The 20,332-nt window shown below is 35.1% G+C and overlaps 2 protein-coding genes across 2 annotated transcripts; both read right to left on the bottom strand.

The window, feature by feature from the left end:
• Window positions 1-1,132: 1,132 nt before the first annotated feature.
• Window positions 1,133-8,281, bottom strand: LOC145604594 (cation/calcium exchanger 5-like). Its single transcript, XM_081660491.1, has 2 exons — window positions 7,384-8,281; window positions 1,133-2,575 (listed from the first exon to the last, which is right to left on the bottom strand). The coding sequence occupies exons 1-2, from the start codon at window positions 8,185-8,187 to the stop codon at window positions 1,811-1,813; spliced, it is 1,569 nt and encodes a 522-aa protein (XP_081516617.1). The 5' UTR covers window positions 8,188-8,281; the 3' UTR covers window positions 1,133-1,810.
• Window positions 8,282-16,088: 7,807 nt separating this feature from the next.
• On the bottom strand, window positions 16,089-18,483 carry LOC145605518 (uncharacterized). Its single transcript, XM_081661587.1, has 3 exons — window positions 18,221-18,483; window positions 18,044-18,119; window positions 16,089-17,815 (listed from the first exon to the last, which is right to left on the bottom strand). The coding sequence occupies exons 1-3, from the start codon at window positions 18,248-18,250 to the stop codon at window positions 16,344-16,346; spliced, it is 1,578 nt and encodes a 525-aa protein (XP_081517713.1). The 5' UTR covers window positions 18,251-18,483; the 3' UTR covers window positions 16,089-16,343.
• Window positions 18,484-20,332: the final 1,849 nt, after the last annotated feature.

The following is a 20,332-nucleotide window of genomic DNA, read 5'->3' as shown; positions in this document are numbered from 1 at the left end:
ATGTAATATAAAATCTAGGTAGGTTATCAATCTATCATTAAGGATGAAGTCATGTACTTTCTTGATTGGTTTATTCATGATGATATTTATTTTAGGTAATGTTGAAATTTGAAGAATGCAATTGTTAAAGTTTTTGGTTGGGAAAAATACTATCACTTTCGAGTAATCTAATCATATAGGCGATTTATTAAGTTTGATAATAGTGACAAAATAGAAATAATAATTGTTTCTTACGTATTCAGTTTAAATCTGTTTTTGCCAAATTCTAAATAAATTTCGGTAGAAATCATTACAAAGTCACAACATTGGTCACACCATCTCATTAATCCCGCCGGTTTTTATGTACAATATTTGTTTGTAGTTAACCATGTGTAAAACCTAAACCTTAATTAGGAATGAAACAACACACCTAACAATCCTTACATACAAAATTACAAATAAATTACAAAATTACAAAATTAAAAATTAGCCAATCCTTGAAATCTCTAGGGTGATTTATTTAGAGTTTTAAACAAATAAATTGGGTGGTTTAAAGTAAAAAACCAAGTACTCGAGAAGGTAAGCTTATAAATATGAGAAGACTCACGTGCATTTGCTCCTTCAACATTGCCAATTTCTTTTTTAACCCCTTCTTCGATACTCTTCCCTCCATCTCATAATATTAGTATTCATTTGAAAGGTTTTCAAAACATTCCTTTTAAAATATTGACCATCAGTATTCAAATTATTTTAAATAGCCACTATATTATGAGATAAAGGGAGTATCAGTCGATATGTTGTTCAGGCCAAAATAAAACTTAGGAGAATTTTCAAAAGAGGATATCTAGTACTCCTAGTACAGCATGATCAGCTAGTAATATAACTCCAGTTGGAATCAATGTCTTTTCCAACCGATGACTTTAATTCATGACCATTCATATGGGTATCAAAGCAACCTAGCTTCTTTTACTTCCACAAATAGATTGGTGGCACTCCAACTGATTAATCATTGAAGAATCGCAACAGTTGGAATACACTTTACAGTTGGAGATAAACTATAAGACAATATTAGTTAGGGAACTAATAGGGGACAGTTAGAATGCAAATAGGTTAAGCAAACGGGTTTAAGTATAATTAGGTCATGCAACAAGGGTATAAGAGGTCTGGACTCTGGATAAGTCTCAATATCTTGACCTCTGAGAAAAGATTTCATTTCAGAAATCAAAAGTATAGTTTTACAGTTACAGTGAGGAAATAGATGACAATTCCCAGGCATTAATCCCCCGTTCCGGCCAACAAAAATGAGCCAGAACTCACACCCTTACGCACCCCCCACCTTCTGGACAGCCCAATATTACTATCCACTCCATTGTCCCCAATCCGAGCAAACCTTTACATAGTCGTGGCAGTTTACATCCCAAAAGAATCACCTCTGGTCGTGTAATATACAGTGTATTTTACTGACAGTTAACATCATCTGAGCTCCAACAAAATACCAGGAAGGAAGGAAGCCCTTATACTCTTATAAGCGAGCAATCGGGCATCAATATATTCCACAGATCAATCACTCTGCAGTGGAAGAAGATATCAGCCTGTGATCTTGATTCTCTTCGAATCTGATAAAGGCTAAAACCAGTGACCTTGCTTCTCTATTGCTCCAAACTCTGATAGCAGACTATGCACAAACAAAGAGCGTATAATGGAAACTGATTAATCATCAGAGTTATCACTACACCCCATATTACTGCCTAGTGCCTAACCTGGCACTAGCAAGTTTAGGAAATAAGAATATTTGGCCCCCTGTATCATCCAAGTGGTCTTTGTAAGTTGATCAGGCAGTAAACTTGGCTATGACAAGGCTCACAAAGATGAAGAGAACATAGAGGCCAACAAGACAGAAACCCCAGAACCTTGGAACCCGGAATCTTGACCAAGTCACAACTAGGAGTGATCCCATCAAGCTCAAAAATAAAAATACAAATGCTATCACAATGCTGACATGGAAATGGAGCACATATGGTTCAGGATAGAACTTGGCTGTCTGTATCATTAAAGCCGTGCCAAGCCCAATAAGCATGTTAAACATTGGGCCTGCAAAGCATCCAGCCATGGCCAATGCAGGCTGGCCTGCTTTAGCAACTGCCACATCAGCAACAAGATCGCCAACTGAGTTCCCCCATGCAAGCACTGTTAGCCCAAGAATTGAGGGTGGCAAATTCAGAATCTTCCCTAATGCTCCTAGACAGTTGAGTAGTTCTCCAGCTACATTGGATATCCAGAAGACACTCATCACAAATGCAACTAGCACAACATGGATTTGCTCGGTCTTGGGAGGTTCCTTTTCAACAATGTAGTGGAGTATTGCAAGAGAAGAGCTTGAGAAGAGTACCACTAACCATAGAGGAAGATGCATATGTGGAATCAAAAATATAACAGGATGTGACATGGGCATAAATGATTTGCAAGAGTAAAGAAGCGCAAGTGGACAAAGAGCAATATTAGCTGACTGGTAAAACCGGCTCCACTCGGATGGCGAAGTCTGGGGAATAGTCAGCTTCAGAAGCAGAGAGACTGGAGCCTCCCATATCTTTGAGATCTAAGCATAACAGAGAGAAAATTGGTATTAAATAACGAAGCTAGTTCAAACAAATAGAAAGAGTTGATAAGGACAAAGATGACAATTATAAACTGACTCACCAACAGTCAACCTTACAAATTAAAAGAGGAGGGGGGGGGGGGGGGGGGGGGGGGGGTACTTCGCAATCACATTCTTGGTACTTCGCAATCACATTCTTTGCAAAATATCAAAGAAACACAATCGTACACATCAATTCCATGCATCAACCGCATTGCATTGAGATAACATTGAGGGCAAACGACAAAGTATTTTAAAAGTATGCTCATACAAGTACTTCAGATGGTGGATTCCTATTTAAACTATGAAAATTTGTTAAGGACCTCAAACTTTTGTGAGAAAGGTCCTTCATTAAAATTATAGAAAAAATAAATAAATAATAGGTGGCAAATTAAGAACTTAAATGAAAATTTTGCTGTAAATGGAGGCCTTTTGCCGGATTCCAACCTTTGACCGTCATATTCCAACGTTGACCATCACGTGACTTGAATTTTACCTCCAGTTTTGTCATTTCTCCTCCTCAACCTTTACACCCACCATCCCACCACCAACCCGCCACCATCTATCCAAATCTTTCCCCTCTCATCACCATCATCTCTTCCAACTTCTTACTCTGTACCATTAAAACTCACCAGTCACCACAAACCAAATAAAATCAACTCCTCTTTTCAATGATGAATTGCAAGTGTAATATGCAAAATGCTTAAAATTACATCCAAATGTGGATAATGAGGAGAGGGAATAGGAGAGTTGCATGGATGGCAGCTTGGCAGTGGCGGGTCGCCAGTAGGTGTTAGGTCCATATATGGTGGTTACGGTGATGTGTTCAAATAGATGAGAAAAGAAAGAGTTACTAGAGAGAGGGGAAAATGGGAAGGGTGCTTGTGGGTGGTGCTTGAATATGTGTGGAGGTCATGGGTTCTGTTGGGGCAGCGACAATTAGTACTAAATGGAGTGATGGAGCAGCTGCTGGTGGATTCAGATGAGGAAGAGGGAGTAAAGGTAAGAAGGTAGAAGAGGTGGGGTTGGGTTTTGGTGTGGTTGTGAAGGGAGGTTGGGGGTGGGCTAGTGGTGGGATGACAGTGGACATGGAGGTTGGGGAGGTGAGGAATTTTACAAGGCAAAAACCAATATCATGTGAAGTCAAAGCCGGAAAACAAAGTCAAAGCTCATAATCCGGCTAAAGGTCCCTTTTCACCAAAAAAAAAAAAAAATCAAAAATCAAAAATCAAAAAAGGTCCCAATTTGCCACTTTTTTTATGAAAGGGCCTTTCTCACAAAATGTTGATACAAATGATACTTTCTGTCTTTAAACTATGGCTCCTTCCATTACGTATCCAGTGAACCAGATATACCAACTTTTCCCAAGTACTGTGTATTTCCGAAGCCATGGTCTTGACTTAAGCACATTAATTGACCTACAAAACCCAATATGTAGCTACTTTTCAGCACTCAACACTTATCCCATCTTCTAACCTTAGAGGACAGACTTCCATTCTCCTGAATCAGATTCTGTGGTCATCACCCATCTCAGCTTTTGCATGGTAATATGCAATGGATTCAGATCAGTCACACAGCAAAACCAAAATAACAGCAAGAATTTCTGATTTCAACAAAAGATTGAAGCTTTGATATTAATAGATAATGGTGGAAGGGTTACAAAACAATAGGGTTAATAGCTTTATGCTCTAAATAGCTTGAGGCTATCAATCTCTAATAATGGCTTGAGGCCATAATTCTCTAGCTTTTCCAACACAGAATTCTCCTCCTTTCTCAATCTCTCTCTTCCCTTTTTATAATTACATTCTCCCTCCCTAGGATTATTCTAGACTGAGTTTTTTTGTCTCATGTGCACAGGTGGCATCTCTTAGTTTATTGCCTATTTACCCTTCTTATGTACTGCATTGATCACTACTAACAAACTAAACTACCCATAATACCCCTCCCTGAAGACAGATCATTACATAAGACTGGTAACTAGAAGTGTAAATTGTATCTATACTTTAGTAGATAGAAAATATTAACAAGCCAATTAAATCTGAGTGTAGCAGATGATACTATCAACTCAACAAGAACAGAGTTTTCACTCCACTATAAGTACAAGGATTCCCTAGACGTTCTGATATTTCTGACACCCCTCTCCTCATCTTGATTTTTTTGTTTGTACCAGAGTCCAGTGGTGTGAATATCTACCAGGTTCTCTATCCAGTTAAAAATTTAAAATTAAGCAGCTGTTTAGCCTTCATAAACACACCAACTTTACTTACTATGAACCTGGTAATCACTCAAAGCTATAACATGCTTACAAGTTGCTCTAGTCCCAAACAGATGCCAGGAAACAGGCAGAGCAAGATCTATTTGAGGTTAAGATTCTAATCATTCCAAGGATGGCTCATAGGAGGTACTATAATATTCAATATAAGCTATTGTGGAACAAGCTAATGTTTGCATCTTTACAATAAGGAAACAAACAACTGCCAAAGTAAAGCAAGCAGCAGCGACATGATATCTTTTAGTCAAGCAAAAAACAAATGCAATCAAATCACGCACAATATGCGAAAACTGAAGAAAAAAAGCTTGCACTTTCTTTCAAAACACTTTATGCAAAATCATACATGTCATCATTTTGGATAAAAGCAGCACAATTTACATGCAACAATTGTATCTACACCGCAACAATATTTGATCCATACATTTTATCAACCTTGAAGGCATTCTAACAATCATTCTAGTTAGTTTGTTCTCTACTTCTAACATAATAAGTATTCTGTTTCCACCAAGCTGAAGCAACAAAAAGAAACATTTTAAAGCTGTTATTTTTACAGTGGATTTCAAAATTGCATTTGTTGAGTAATATCCCCAACAATGCTTGTGGAATGCTTTGAAACCATTGAACACATTTGTCCACCTAGTGTGCTTTGGCTCTTCACTCTTAAATAATTACACCTTTGTATATCCCTAATCTAAAGTTAAAAAATAAGCGCTTAGTCAACTCAAGGTAATGCTACTGGAGTAAGCAAAATGAATCCACGGCATCCAGTGGATACTGCAATCCCTAAATTTTATTTGTGAGACCATTAATCCATCTGATGTTCCCCATGATTTCCTCCTTTCTGCTTTGTGATTTAGAATCAAAAGGTTTAATTTGCAAATCATTTGAATAAACTTATTCAAGGTATAAACAACTAGGTAAGGGAACTTGATTCAAGCAATAAAAACGATTATTATTGATAAAAATCATTGCAAGTATAAAATAAAATCATATGGTTACGGCCTTCAGGCCAGATTTTGGTTAACCAGAATCAGATTAGATGGTCATCAGTCATCTCAATTTATCATCATAACAAGTAGTATTCCAATCTTAGTCTACATGACAAGAGATGGTAGCAACCCACGAAATAGGAAAGTACCAAGTGAAGAGAATATCCAATGAACAAAAAGAAAGTTTTCACCCCACCATTTCTAATCTTATGACTCCATAAATCCTCAAAGCAGCATTCTTATTTTTGCGAACTGCAAGCCATACACCAAATTGGCAGGGTTCCTATCTAGAAATAAAACAGCTATTATAGCTTGAAGCCTCGAAGAACACATCAGTTATTTACTTTTTATTCTTATTCACATACTTGTGGTCTATAAACCCGGTAAACTACTGTACTGGCTATGCTATTCCATATAGCACACTCACTAGTTGGTTGTCCTGTTTCTAAACCAGAATCCCAAACAACAAAGAGCAAATCAACACTATTCACTGTACTACATAGCTCTATAACTAGCAAGCAAAACAAACCAATACATGCATCTTTAAATTCAGAAACCAACCGATTGCTGAAACAGTCACTCCCCTAACCCCTATCCCCCCAGATATATTTTACCCTTCATGCATCCTCAACCTTTCTTCTACGAAATGGACGATCCAAATGCAAAGGATCCCGCCTCAAAGCAAAGTAAACAGTAGCATATTAGATTATATTTGCAAGCTAACCACTGATAACACAATAAACCCAATCTTACACAATATATCAACACTAAAGACTAAACAAACCAAACTCAAGCTTCTTCTCAGTCAAATGTTGCAAAAATCATCTACATACATATAAATCAGACATATACTATAGCTTGAAGCCTTAAAAACCAAAATGATTTTTGGCCTTTTATTCTGATACACATACTTGCATCATATGAACCCAGTAAACTACTCTACTAGCTACGCTATTCCATATAGCACACTCACTAGTTGCCCTGACTCGTGTAAACCAGAATCCCTAACAACAAAGACCAAATCAACACTATTTGCTATGCTACATAGTTAGTTCTAAAACTAGCAGCCAAAATAAGCCAATATATGCATCTTTACAATCAGAAACCAACCAACTGCTGAAACAACCACCCCTCCCCTACCACCATTCCACGCTGTCCACCACCATCCATATATTTCCTCTCCATACACCCATCCATTTTCCAAAGGAAATGGAAAGGAATCCCACCTCAAAGCAAAGCAGCAGCATAATATTAATGTATTAAACTATGTTTGCAAGTTCACCACCAATACTTGATCAGGCAAATAACAGAATCAACTCAATCATGCATAATATCTATCAACAACTCAGCAAACCAAACTCTACCTTCGTCTCAAACAAATGTTGCAAAATCATCTACATACAAATATTTCAGGTGAATAAAATGTGAGTTCAAACAATCAAAGTTCATTCCAGTTCAATCAAAAGAAGCAATATAAAGTTTTAAAAAAAAAAATCAAAATCATATACCTTCTTTAAATTTGGAAAAACCCCAGAATGAATTTCATGAACATGATGATCACCCTTTTCAGAATCCATCATCTCAACACTTTTCTGCGCTTCAAAATCAACAATCTTCTTACTCCCACTTCCAAAATCCATCCAAAAAACAAACCCAACAAAGAACAAATAGAACACCACAAATCCAAAAGCCTGCCAAAAATACAACTCCCCACTTAAATACACATAAAACAGAAGAAACGCAGCCATCAAATAGAACAACACATCCCTCACAAACGACGACGGATCAACACAAAACGGCGCCGCATAGATCCCAACAAACCCCACCACAAAAGCCGACACAAAAGTTCCCGCCGACAAAATTGCCCCAAACCCAGTTCGAGTTTCGCCGCCAGCAACGGCGGCAACAGACGCGAAGACATCGGGAGCGCCATTTCCGAGAGCTAAGAGCGTAACGGCAGCCATTGAAGGGGAGAGAGAAAGGTGGGAAGAAAGGGTAGTTACAATGATTGAAAACCGAGTTTGAGCAGTTTTGATGAGGATGTAAAAATGGAGTAATAGGGTGAGAAAGAGGATGAGGAGAGAGAAAATGGGGTTGGAAGGGAAGAAGCAGGAATGGAGGGAGAGGTAATTGAGGAATCCGCCATTAATGGAGAGGATTGAGCAGCGTTTTGAGGTGGGGGAAGAGAGGAGAGATCTGTGAGAAGGGGAGGAGAGAGAAAAAGGGGTTGTGAGGAAGAAGAAGAGGAGAGTGAGGAGAAGGAAGAGGGTTAGTGTGGAAGAATGGAGGGTTTGAAGAGAGATTATTGCCATGCCATTAGAGATGAAGCTCCAAAAATGGAGTTTTGAAGAATAAGGTTGCTTTTTTTAGTGGTGAAGTTGACTGTTTTAGAGTAAAGGGTTTACAGTGGAGATTGCAGGGAGTTTTTTGTGGGGATACAGCTGACTTCTGGCTAGATTATACGCGTTTGATTACAATAAAAAAAAAAAAAAAAAAAAAAAAAAAAAAAAAAAAAAAAAAAAAAATCAATGTCGAGTTTGAGCTATGAGTAAGGAATAAGGATGGCACTTGACCATTACATACGAACCAATGTGAAAAAAACTCATCATGGCATGGTGTTGTTAGTCTTGTGCTGTGGATTAGCCGATTAGGCGAGGGTTACTTTTTTTAAAAACACAATAAGATATGGGGAATGGTCAACCTAATATGTATCGTATATTTAAAGTAAGAATTTTACAGCTGAGATGAGCATTAATCAATAGAAGGATTTGAATGTATGTGATTATTTGTGGGAATTTAACTTTTAGTATTAATGTAATTGTGTTGACTAACAAGAAAACATTATGTGGATTCATTCTCTAATACTTGTCCATGTTCATACTAAACTTGAACTTATCTTTGTAATGCTATGTAATTGTGTTATACGTAACAGGTAAGTGTTAAGCTTTGTATCGAAAAGTTAGAGAGAATGTGCTTAATATGACCTAGAGTTCGAGACACAACAAAAGCATGCTAAACTAAGTTAAATTTGATTGAGCACACAAGCACGATACAATGGCACATGAACTTTTGGGTTTCGCATGACAACCCTTTTAAAGATTTCAACACAACACGTAGCGAGTGGAATTAATCGTGGGTTGGGCCTAGCCAAGGAATGCGGAGCCATCTCGAGGCACATCTCACAACTATGTTTACTATGGACACAACACTTGTACTTTATGGGTATCAAAATTTCATATAATCATTCTATTCCATACTTCGTATTTATTATCAATTTTTTCTCATTTTTTTTTGTCATTGAGTTAATATAGATTAGGTATATCTCGACGCTTTAACCAAATGAGCTAGTCAAGTAACCTTTTATAGTCTTTCAGAATCATAGTTGCTTTGTGAGGGTTGTTGAAGGACGGGGAAATTCAATAAGTTTTGAGTTACGGTCACAATCTATATGTACGTACTTCTCTCATCTTTTCATTACCTTGCTTGTCTATCGACCCACCCACTATTAACTTGCAATCCACATTTGACCTTTTACAAAGTGACTCGGTAATGACCCAGTCATCTATCCCATAAACTTTGGTTTGTAAGCACCACAATTTGTGGAGCGTTCTAATTAGAATTTTACATGGTGTTTGGTAAATTAAATTAGACTAGGAACCTTAAGAACTAGTTAAGAACCCTAATGATCCTAGCGGCTTAACTGGATTTAATTAACCGAAGTGTTCATTGCGAAAATCTGTTGAAGTAATTGGAAAGCATGGTCGGCCTTTAAGTGGTGAAGAAAAAAAGTCAATTGGCCCAATACTCAAAAGCCCATCACTACTGTTCCATTTTCATTTTATGACAAGCTGCTAGCCTGCCATACGATATAGCCCAAATGTACAGAAGCCCAAAACGCTAGCCTAATTAAGCCTCCGTAGTCCATAAAGTTAAGTAGAGCCCAAATTTTAAAAATCCGTTTTGAGTAGATCCATCGCATGATTCACCACTACTGTTCCATTATCTATAGTGATGCACTTTGACTTTTGCTTATTTATTTACATACTACTCGTAAGTCGTAACATTGATTTGTTTATTTACCAACTTGATTATGTAAAATTCTGTTAGATTCGTCATAATGTATAGCTTCATAATATCGATTTCTATAAATTTGATTAATACGAAATTAAAGATGTCAAAGGCCAAATTGTGAATTGGCACATTAATTGGTCTAAGTGATGTAATTATTTAGATATGAAGGGAGTGTATAAGTTGAGTTTAATTTGAACTTTGGCTATTTGAGCGAGCTCATCAATCTTTAGTAACGAGCAACGATTATCATATGGATATTCAATAGAACAAAGTGATGATAATACATTGTACATATCCAAATATGCAATGATAGTTTAGACTCGAAAATTATATTTAAATAAATTATTATTTTCTTTCTATTAAACGCATGAGGAAAATAACGCAATAGTTCCAACCTTGAACCACCTTTTTTACATTTTTGGTCCAAGTTTAGTCATAATCCAAGACTCACCAATAAATGTTAAACCTCTTGTTTTGCTGACTAGTATACATTAAAATGATTAAATATTAAATATTTTATAGGTGTTTGTAAGAAAAAACAATTGCGTCAAAATAATTGGTAGTTGACACTAATGGAATTCCAACCAAAGTGCTTAATAATTACATGTAAACAAAGTTATCAATTCAACATAACTTTTTCAAACCTTTGACTCACTATGAAAATTAACCACACAAATGTACAACAACTTCTCATGATGAATTTATGTAACATAAGCCTCATATTTCATGGCGGAAGTTACATACATTAATTAAATTAGAGATTATCATGAAAGTTACATATAAAAGTTACATCTATCTATCATATATTATACGACAATCACACGGCTCTTTGGTCGGTAGAAATAGAATGCGAAATATGCCTAACACTAACATTTCTTCAATCAAATTGGTGGGTCTAGATTTTTTTTATTTTTTTTTTGTTCATTTCATAAATTTAACGCATGTAATCATTAATTTTCATATGCATTGCACCTTTTTTTGGTAATGTAGATTCTTGTACTATTGTACAACTAAGATGCGATTCACCCCACGACGCGAAAATTATACAAGTCTCAAAGTTTTGATAATTAAAATATACACTATGGTTTGAAAAGCATGGAATTATATTTATATATACCTCCGACAATAACTTGAGGAAACTCATTTGAATATTCAGGTTGTATGGGATAGATTGCATGCGTTTTTGGGGAGAAATTCAATGAGGTGGGAGTTGTTCTTGTTTTTGTGTACCCCTTCTTTTTGGAAATTAGGGTCAAATATAGTACTTTGTATCTCAATTGCTTGTTAATGGTTATTCCGTATTTTTAGTGACTTTTTCGTAGCTCAATAATGTAACATGTCATACCATTAGTTGATGGTGTGACAGATTCAAATGATTTTAGTGATATATATTGAAATGCGAAACAATTTATGTGGGTATCGATTCAAATGAGAACTGACAATGTATGTATGGGGTTCTTGATTAAACTTTTGACAATACATACACAAAAAAGCTGAAGTAATTAATAAGTTATAATGTTACCCGTCAATAAATCTATAGTAATTTTAAGAAATTATTAAGAGAAACAGGTACTGATTTGATGAGGTTATTGATTAAGTTGCATCATCAATTGAGTGTGTAATACATATTACCCGTAAGACGACCAATTCAAGTTGATGATTTTTAGCCTAGCTTAGCTAGCTCATATATGGTAAAATCAAATTTAAAACGTTATGTACATGACCATTAATCCATTATATTTCCAAACTCCTAAAAATATATAGATAGGCAACTCTTGAATCGAGTGAATAATATAATCCCTAGTGAAGATCTCTATAAGATTTTAATAGTGACAATAAGATCATGTTACTATAGTTAAAATCTTGATATACGGCATGAAGGAATTTACACAAGAAACAGCCTATTAACCTATTAAGCTATAAGATTGGTCTATAATTGACTGCTGCTTGTACATTTATGAGTGTAATTACGCACAAATCATACATGATAATAGGCATGTAGCACGTGCATCTCTTTATTATTGAACGATAAATATTTCTTCTGAAATGCAATTAATTACTTGAACGAAGTATTAGCTACTATAATATGATGGACTTGCCCACATGGAGCTACTAATTGTGTCATCTAGGAATATACAGGATTTATATTAAAGTAATCCACTAATCCCATTTTTTGCCTATAACATCACTTCAATATTTCAATTGGAGTTCTAAGGGCCTGTTCACATATACTGAACTGAACTGAACTGAACTGATTGGAGCTGAATTGAACTGAACTGATTGGAGCTGAACTGAACTGAACTAAACTGAAATTAAGTAAATGCGAATAGACTCTAACTAATGTTACTTTATCCTAAGGTTTACGTATTATTAGGTCTTAATATGATTTAATTAATTGATATTCCTCTATGAATGCATGCATTTGTTATTTCAAGTTGGGCCTTCCTCTCCTTATACATAAGTTTAGAACGAAAGAAGTAGTATCGGCAGGACGGTAGCATAGATTCGTGATCAAATAGGATTATACGATACAAAATACGATCGAGTACTATGTAACCGTTAATAATTATTTAAAATGGATGGTTTAATTACCCTTGAAGCTTAATTATATATGTTTAATTGATAATAGCCCCTCCAAATCCCACAAAGTAATGAATAGAGGATTTAGAATTTAGTAGAAATGAAATGAAATTATCTTCACATGCAAAATATTCTTAATTGTTGGCGCCTACAACGAAAGAGAGGAAAATTGAAGTCACATGTCTATATTGAGAAATCTTGATCATTTAGCATCCTAGTTTAGGATTCTACTCAATTTGTTGAGTTGAACATTGGCCCCTACAGCCCTACTATCCTTAGAAAAACAAAATTTAAGCAACGAATTAATTGACGTACCCTAATACCGCCTTTATTTCAAAATAATTAACACGTGTATATGGTTGATTTTCTTATAGAATAATATATCTGATTATTAGTTTAGATACACATATTGTGAAACGGAGATAATAATCATAATATAAGAATGACTCATTTGTGAAGATAATACGTAGGTCTAAAATTAACTCTACCCGAATAAATAGGTTGGTCATAAATACCTTATGGAAAACCTGATACGTTGAGAAGTGAACAAAAAAACGTCTCCAAAGTCGATAAAATGTTCAAAAGCCCCCAAACTAAAATTACAATATTACATGCATGTTTGTCCATTTTAGAAGAAGCTAAGGTCTAATCTAAGATGTCATCTCATTCCCAACGAAAACATTGAATGCTTCCTAACCTCCGCAAATCTCTCAATTCCCTGCCCCATTTCGACTAATACGTAATACCACTTCATTTTTATAATTGATTGTAAGAACTCTATGTATCTAAGTTCAATTATCACGAAACGTGTAATTTTTGTAGAGAGGAGAAATAAAATCAAATGAATATCATATGATGCATTGAATTTGCTCTTACAAGGAACCCCAAGATATATTTTCCGACAAAGGGATATGTAAGAAAAATCCCTCTTGTTATAATAAAAAGTTTGAAACATCTTTTATTCTTTAATCATAAGCTTAATTATGCATTGACACCTTAGGAATCTTCTATTCTTATAGAAAACTTTATTTTAAATCATGATTAATTTGGAGGATGTATTAAATGGCCTTTAACGCACTCATGATTAAATAGGACCAATTTGTTCATCTTCATGTACTATGTAATACGGTTTAGTCTCAAATTGGGTATGGTGACGTTAGAGCTTGTTCTGATTGATTGAACTGAGCTGAAAAGAACTGAATTGATTAGAGCTGAACTGAACTGAACTGAATATTTTATGGGAGAAGGAACTTAAGAACTGAACTGAACTGAACTAACCTGAAAATAATCTGAAGAGAACAGACCATTAGTTTGAGTTAAAGTATACGTGCTCTATTAGTGATCACTATTCACTAGTGGAAGAAAGGTCATTTATAACACCCTATTTGTAACGGATAAATATGTCTTAAAACAAGGTTTTTTTTTTTTTTTTTTTTTATAGGAAATTCAAAATTAAGTCTCTTAATTTTAAATAATACTTCAAACAATTTATGCTTGTGTTATACGAGTGGGGTTTTTTTTTAGCAATCAATATGTTAATTATTACTTCTTCGCTTATGATCTTAATTATTTAATGCGACTTATGTAAGACATGGACAACACACTTGTACACGTGACATAAATGGGACTCAACAAAATAGGCATATAAGTTTTTAAACTAGCTTAGCCATCGCTCACCCACTAATATGAACGGATTGGATCGGTCAAGCCCATTCACTTGTCCCTTTTTACGGTCACATTCATAATCAGTTCTATTCCATCTCATTATTTATTGCTACGAACTATCCGAAAACTTCCAACTTATTATCGAGTAAACCCTATCTACATACATCGTATGATTTTGCGATCGAAAAAAGTGGACTGAAGAAGCTAATCCAGCTCAAATTATCAATAATTGGTACCATATATGTTTAGCTTAGGAGTTACATATTGTTGATATAATGGTGTACTAACATAAAGAGAAGGGACCCTTCTCCATGTGCCCCCAAGTTGCGTAATGCCATATATGGAGCTTTCAATTGCCAGTGCCTTATCACTTCCTGCTCCCTCCCTCACTTGTCAAACACCCCCCTCTCATATTTTATATCCTTCTAGTTGGTTTAATTTATTATACTCTATTAATTGTTTCACCAAATTATATCAAGTTGACATTTAATTAAAAATACCTAGTCTCTAGTACAAATTTTGACATTATTTTATACAAAGTACTTAAGTACTTCATTTTATGTATTTTAAGATATTTGTATATAAAGAATAAAAAGGGAAACTTTTTGTTATATTCAATTTTGGCCATCAAAAAATTCATTCTTGGACATAGTATAATTGGAAAATTATCTGTTAGAACATTTTTTTTCTGTTATTATTATGTGCAATTATGTAAAGTTCTTCCTTTGAAATTTTGAGGGAAAGCAGCTTCTTTTGAGTGAATAATGAGTGTTCCTTGATTATTCCTCTTCAAAGTAATCTAATTTTTGAGTGAATAATGAGTGTTCCTTGATTCTTCTTCTACAAAGTAATCCAATTTTTGGTAATCTCGGCAACTTCCAATTTGGGTTTCTTGAATTGGAGAAAAGGGATTGTTGATGAGGTTTGATATTTCATTCGGTCGATTATTAAAAATAAAAACTCCGAGTACAACTTATTGATCTTGTCAATTGGATTTTTAACACCAATTATAAAAAGGAATACTGTATTATCAATTATTAAATTTACTATTTTACTGACTTGATGTTTTTATTTTAGGTACTTTTCTATGTAGTTAAAAACTTACTATGTAACATATTCAAGTTATCATATATGATATATGAATATATTTTGTTAATCTAAACCTTATTTTGTTAGATTACACACTCCTAAAGTTGTGGCAATATTGAAACATTAATAGTACTAGTACCATTATCATATGATGAATGCCCATAAAATTGCATTTGAATAATCAGAATACATTAATTGTTAAACAAACTAGTTGTGACAAAATCGAAAAAAACAGCTTTAATTTATAAAATTTGGTAACCACGCCAAATTCACCCAAATCAGTCCGTTAGTCAAAAAAGCAATGTAGTTAATCTAAAAGTCAATACCACACATGACCAGATCAGGTGTTCAGTACTCAGTTGGGAGAACTCATCCTGTCAACTTAAAGTTCATCTTTGGGTCAAAACTCAATTTTGGATGGACCAGCTTAGAAGCATAGTTGGATTATAATAATCCGGCATAGTAAAATTCACTCCTAATTAGAGTCAAAACGGATTTTGGCAAAACTCATCATTCTACGCTCCATTCAGATTTAGTTGTCACGATAATAGATACAATCATGTTTATGATTTCATGAACCCGGAAATTTTACACAAATGATGGACGGAATGATATGTTATTATAGACAAATGAAAACGTGATATTAACTCTTCACCAAAGTTATAAATCTCACTAAATGTGACAAAGACATCAAAAGTTGGACAAAAACTAGTTGATGAAGACAATATAGATAATAACACATGAAAATGAAAGTAACATGAAATTCACAATAAAAGATTTCAAGTGGATTAGTGGGGAGTACCATATATTACCAATAAACAAAAACTTCCATTTCCTATTCTTCTTACACGAGAATGACACTTATCATTATCAACTCTTCAAGTTGAACTAAAAGCACTACATTCATACTAAATTACCCCAAAATAAAATTAAAATTTAAAAAGCCCACATGAAACTAAATTACTAGGCTCTAAAAACACACACTAGATTTTTAATTAATCTAACCTAGTTAAAAACATATCCTCAAAATAAATTACCAAAATTAAAAATTACAGAGAAGAATTTACATAATACTGCAACTATCAGTATTTTCATCACTAAAATAGGAAGTGTAAGGGTCATGGTACCCCGGAGGAGGAACCATTGAAGGTGCATAGCCCATCGGCCCCATCGGTGGCCGTCCTCCATACATCATATTCATCGGCTGAGCCGCCTGAGGCGGCATCATCCCGTAACCCTCACCGCCATTCATTCTCTGCTGGTTCATCATCATTGCCATATACTGCTGCTGCTGGGGATTAAATTGGGCTGGGCTTGGGCCTGGACCTGGGCCCATCCCTTGATAATACCCACCACCACCGGGCCCACCACCATTCATCATCATGTGAGAAGCTGGCAACCCTGCCGCGGCCGGGCCCATTCCCATTTGACCCATTGGGAAATTACCCTTTTGCCCCATACTCATCATATTCCCATCTCCACCACCACCGCCCCCGCCGCCTCCCCCTTTTTTACCCCCTCCTCCATTTTTACCCCCACCACCACCACCATTTTTACCACCACCTTTATTATTACTCTCAAATGTCACATGTTTTACCACTTTACCCTCACCCCCTCCTCCTCCTCCTCCTCCATTTTTACCCCCACCCCCACCATTTTTACCATGCTCACCACTTTTACCACCTCCTCCTTTGTTATTACCCCCACCATTTTTACCATCTTTCTTTCCATCATTACCCTTCTTTTTCTCACTATTTCCACCACCACCCCCTAACATACCCTTAATCATACTAGCCATCCCACCACCTTCCTTCTTACCACCCTTTCCATCTTTACCCTTCTTATTATCCCCACCTCCACCTCCACCACCACCACCATTCTTCGCTTTCTTATTATCACCACCCGCGCCATTAAACCCGCCTTTTCCATCCTTACCCATCATAACAGCTCCACCCTTCACCGGGTGATGCCCTCCACCATAAACATCATCATCCAAATCATCCTCATCAAACTCATCTTCAAATTCTTCGTCATATTCATCACTAAACTCATCATCATCGTCATACTCGTCATCGAAATCGTCCTCAGGTGGGGCCATAAACTTCACCGCCTTCTGCTGCTGCTCCTTAGGCGGAGCAGCCATCATTTTTGCACCTTGTACTCCTTTCATCTGTTGCTGTTGCTGAAGTTGCTGAATAAACTGCAAATGTTGCATTTGTTGCTGTGAAGGTTGTTGTTGTTGCTGATGTTGTTGTCCGCCTTTGTGCTGATCTTTTCCACCACCACCACCGCCTTTTTGACCCTTGTTGTTGTCTTTTCCATTTTTACCCCCGTCTAAATTGAAGTTTTTCATCTGATTATTAACATTCATAAACTGATTCATGAAGTTGTTGTTGTTGTTAGAGCCTTTCGCTGGGCCCCATAACTCGGCATGCTTGCCATTTTTCTCAAGTTTCTTGATTAATACTTCTGGGTCTACACTCCCTGTTACCGTCACCTTCCCTTGCTCTGAATTTATTTCTGTTTTATAAACCCCTGAACAAAACCATTAACCAACTTAATTAGACCGTTGTTATAACATATTCAACCTCGTTTCTTATTACTTGCAACAAAGGGTATTATTTGCGAGACATAAAAGTAAAGTACAATATAACCAAGGTTACACTATATATTTACTGGCATACCAAAAAAAAAATAAAAAAGCTCATGTAACTAGTGTAACAAAAATACAGTAATTCCAGATCTAAGAAAAAATGAAATTACCATCAATTTTCTGGAGAATTTTTCTGACTTTACTCTTGCAGCCATCACAGTGTATGTTCACTCTAAGAACACAACTCTACAAAACAAAAAAACAACCCATTAATTAGTACACATTAGTTGTAATTATTTGAACAAAAAAATTACAAAAACAAAAGTAGAAAATCATGAAAAATATACCTGGGTTTTTAAGAAATCTTGCTTGTTCATAATGTAAGAAAGTGTGAATACTGAAAGAGATCTGTTGAAATGGAAGGGTATTAAAAGAACGAGAGAAGAAAAAGAGGAGAGAGAAAGTAAGGAAGAGGTGGCTAAGAAGTGGAGTAGAGAGCAGCTCACAAGCTAAAAAAGAGGGAGGCGGTTTAAAGAGGAGATAGAAAATGCAATTCAAGTTAAATTGTTATTTTATTTTATGTTTTATTTTTTTAGGTGTTAGTTTTCGAAGGGTTTGTATGTAACTATGTATAGATAGATGGATAGGCTAGGGGAGTGAGGGAGGAGAGAGAAAATGAATAGTGTAAGATGTGGACAGTTTGGCCAAGTAAAGAATGAATTATAAATATCTTTTGTTTAATTTCTAGTATTGTTATTTTTATTTATTTTTTATGTATGTTTTTGGTTGTATTATTAAAGTTTGGTTGTTGTACGAATAGAGTATGCTGGTACAGTGCTTACTAGCTAGTACGACTAGTAGAAATGAGCTGGGGTATTCCACTTAAAACAAATTTTATATGTTTATATTTGTATTATTGGTATAATTAGTAAAGTACATTTTCAAAATGAATATTGGGTTAAGTCCAGATATGTTGAGGATTGTATTATACTGATGTAGGTATATTAATATTATTGCATATCGATTCAAACAAAAAAATATTATTGCATATTTGTGTGATCTAAGTTCAGTGTAATATGATGTTTATGGTCTATTTTGGTTTATAACACGTCATACATGGTAAGATAGTGTGATGCAGAAGGATTTTGAATATTTTTTGAAAACTTCAAATCACTTTTTATGAGACTTTGGACCGAATTAGTCTGAAGATCAGATCGATTTTCAAATTTTGTAGAAGCAGAGATTATATTGGTTATCTTGGGTTCGATCTGATCCAAGGTCAATTCAATTCATTTTTCTGACCTTAACGGCTTAACTTATCTTTAAACACAATTAAGGGCCTGTTTACATTGACTGAACTCAGTTGAACTGAACTGAACTTATTAGAGCTGAAGTAAACTGAACTAAATATTTTATAAGAGAAGGAAAATAGGAGCTGAACTGAACTTATTAGCGCTAAACTGAACTGAAAATAATCGTTTCAGAACAGACCCTAAGTCATGTAAGTTTAGATTGAATAATCTACGCATAAGTGGTTTGAACCAAATTAAGTTGAAATACTGCAAAATAAGTCCAAGAGACCAAGGCCTTATGGTCTGTTCTTTTCAGCTTAATTAGTTCAGTTTAACTTTAGTCAGTTCAGTTTCTAATTCCTTCCCTCATAAACTATTCATTTCATTTCAGTTCAATTTAGTTTTGCTCAGTTCAGTAAATCAGAACAAGACCTTAGTCGTCACTTGTTGGCCATTGCTTCTTTGTTACCTTTTGAATTTAGCTCCCGAGGATTTGGTGGTGGTTGTCATCTCCTTGTTCACCATTGTTTGCTCTAGCCTCTTTCAGAAGCTTTTGGTTTTAGCTTTTTAAAGAAGCTTTAGAGAAGCTTTTTTAGCTTCTTTAAGAAGTTGTGGTTTTTGTTTTAAATGTTTTGTTTTTATTTTTACTAGTATACTTAATGAATTTTTATTTTTATATTTACACCTTTCCTTGAGATTTAAAACTTTAAATATATATAATTTCAAATTTTTAACTGTCTTTCCTGTTATAAGGAGATTACTAGTGCATATATACCCTATTCATAGAAATTGAAAAATAAAAACCTAATACTTCTACAAATATACTACTAAGGGCCTGTTCTAATACGTTTATTTTCAGTTCAATTCAGCTCTAATTAGTTCAGTTTAGTTCAGCTCCTAATTTCCTTTTCTTATAAAATATTCATTTCAATTTTGTTCGTTCAGTTCAACTCCTAATTTCCTTCTCTTATAAAATATTCATTTCAGTTCAGTTCAATTCGGTTTAGTTCAGTTCAGCTCTAATAAGTTCAGTTTAGTTCAGCTAAGTTCAGTCAATAAGAACAAGCCCTAAATATACATGTTTAATGCTTCATACTATTAACATTGAGGTGATGGAGTACGTAGTGGCATCACTTATACGCCAAATGTTGTCAAATTTCAAACCAA

The sequence above is a fragment of the Chenopodium album genome, chromosome 22, assembly GCF_948465745.1.
Source record: "Chenopodium album chromosome 22, dcCheAlbu1.1, whole genome shotgun sequence".
NCBI classification, from domain to species: Eukaryota; Viridiplantae; Streptophyta; class Magnoliopsida; order Caryophyllales; family Amaranthaceae; genus Chenopodium; species Chenopodium album.
The sequence above is the reverse complement of the archived record's forward strand: the minus strand, read 5'-3'. Positions and strand labels throughout refer to the sequence as shown.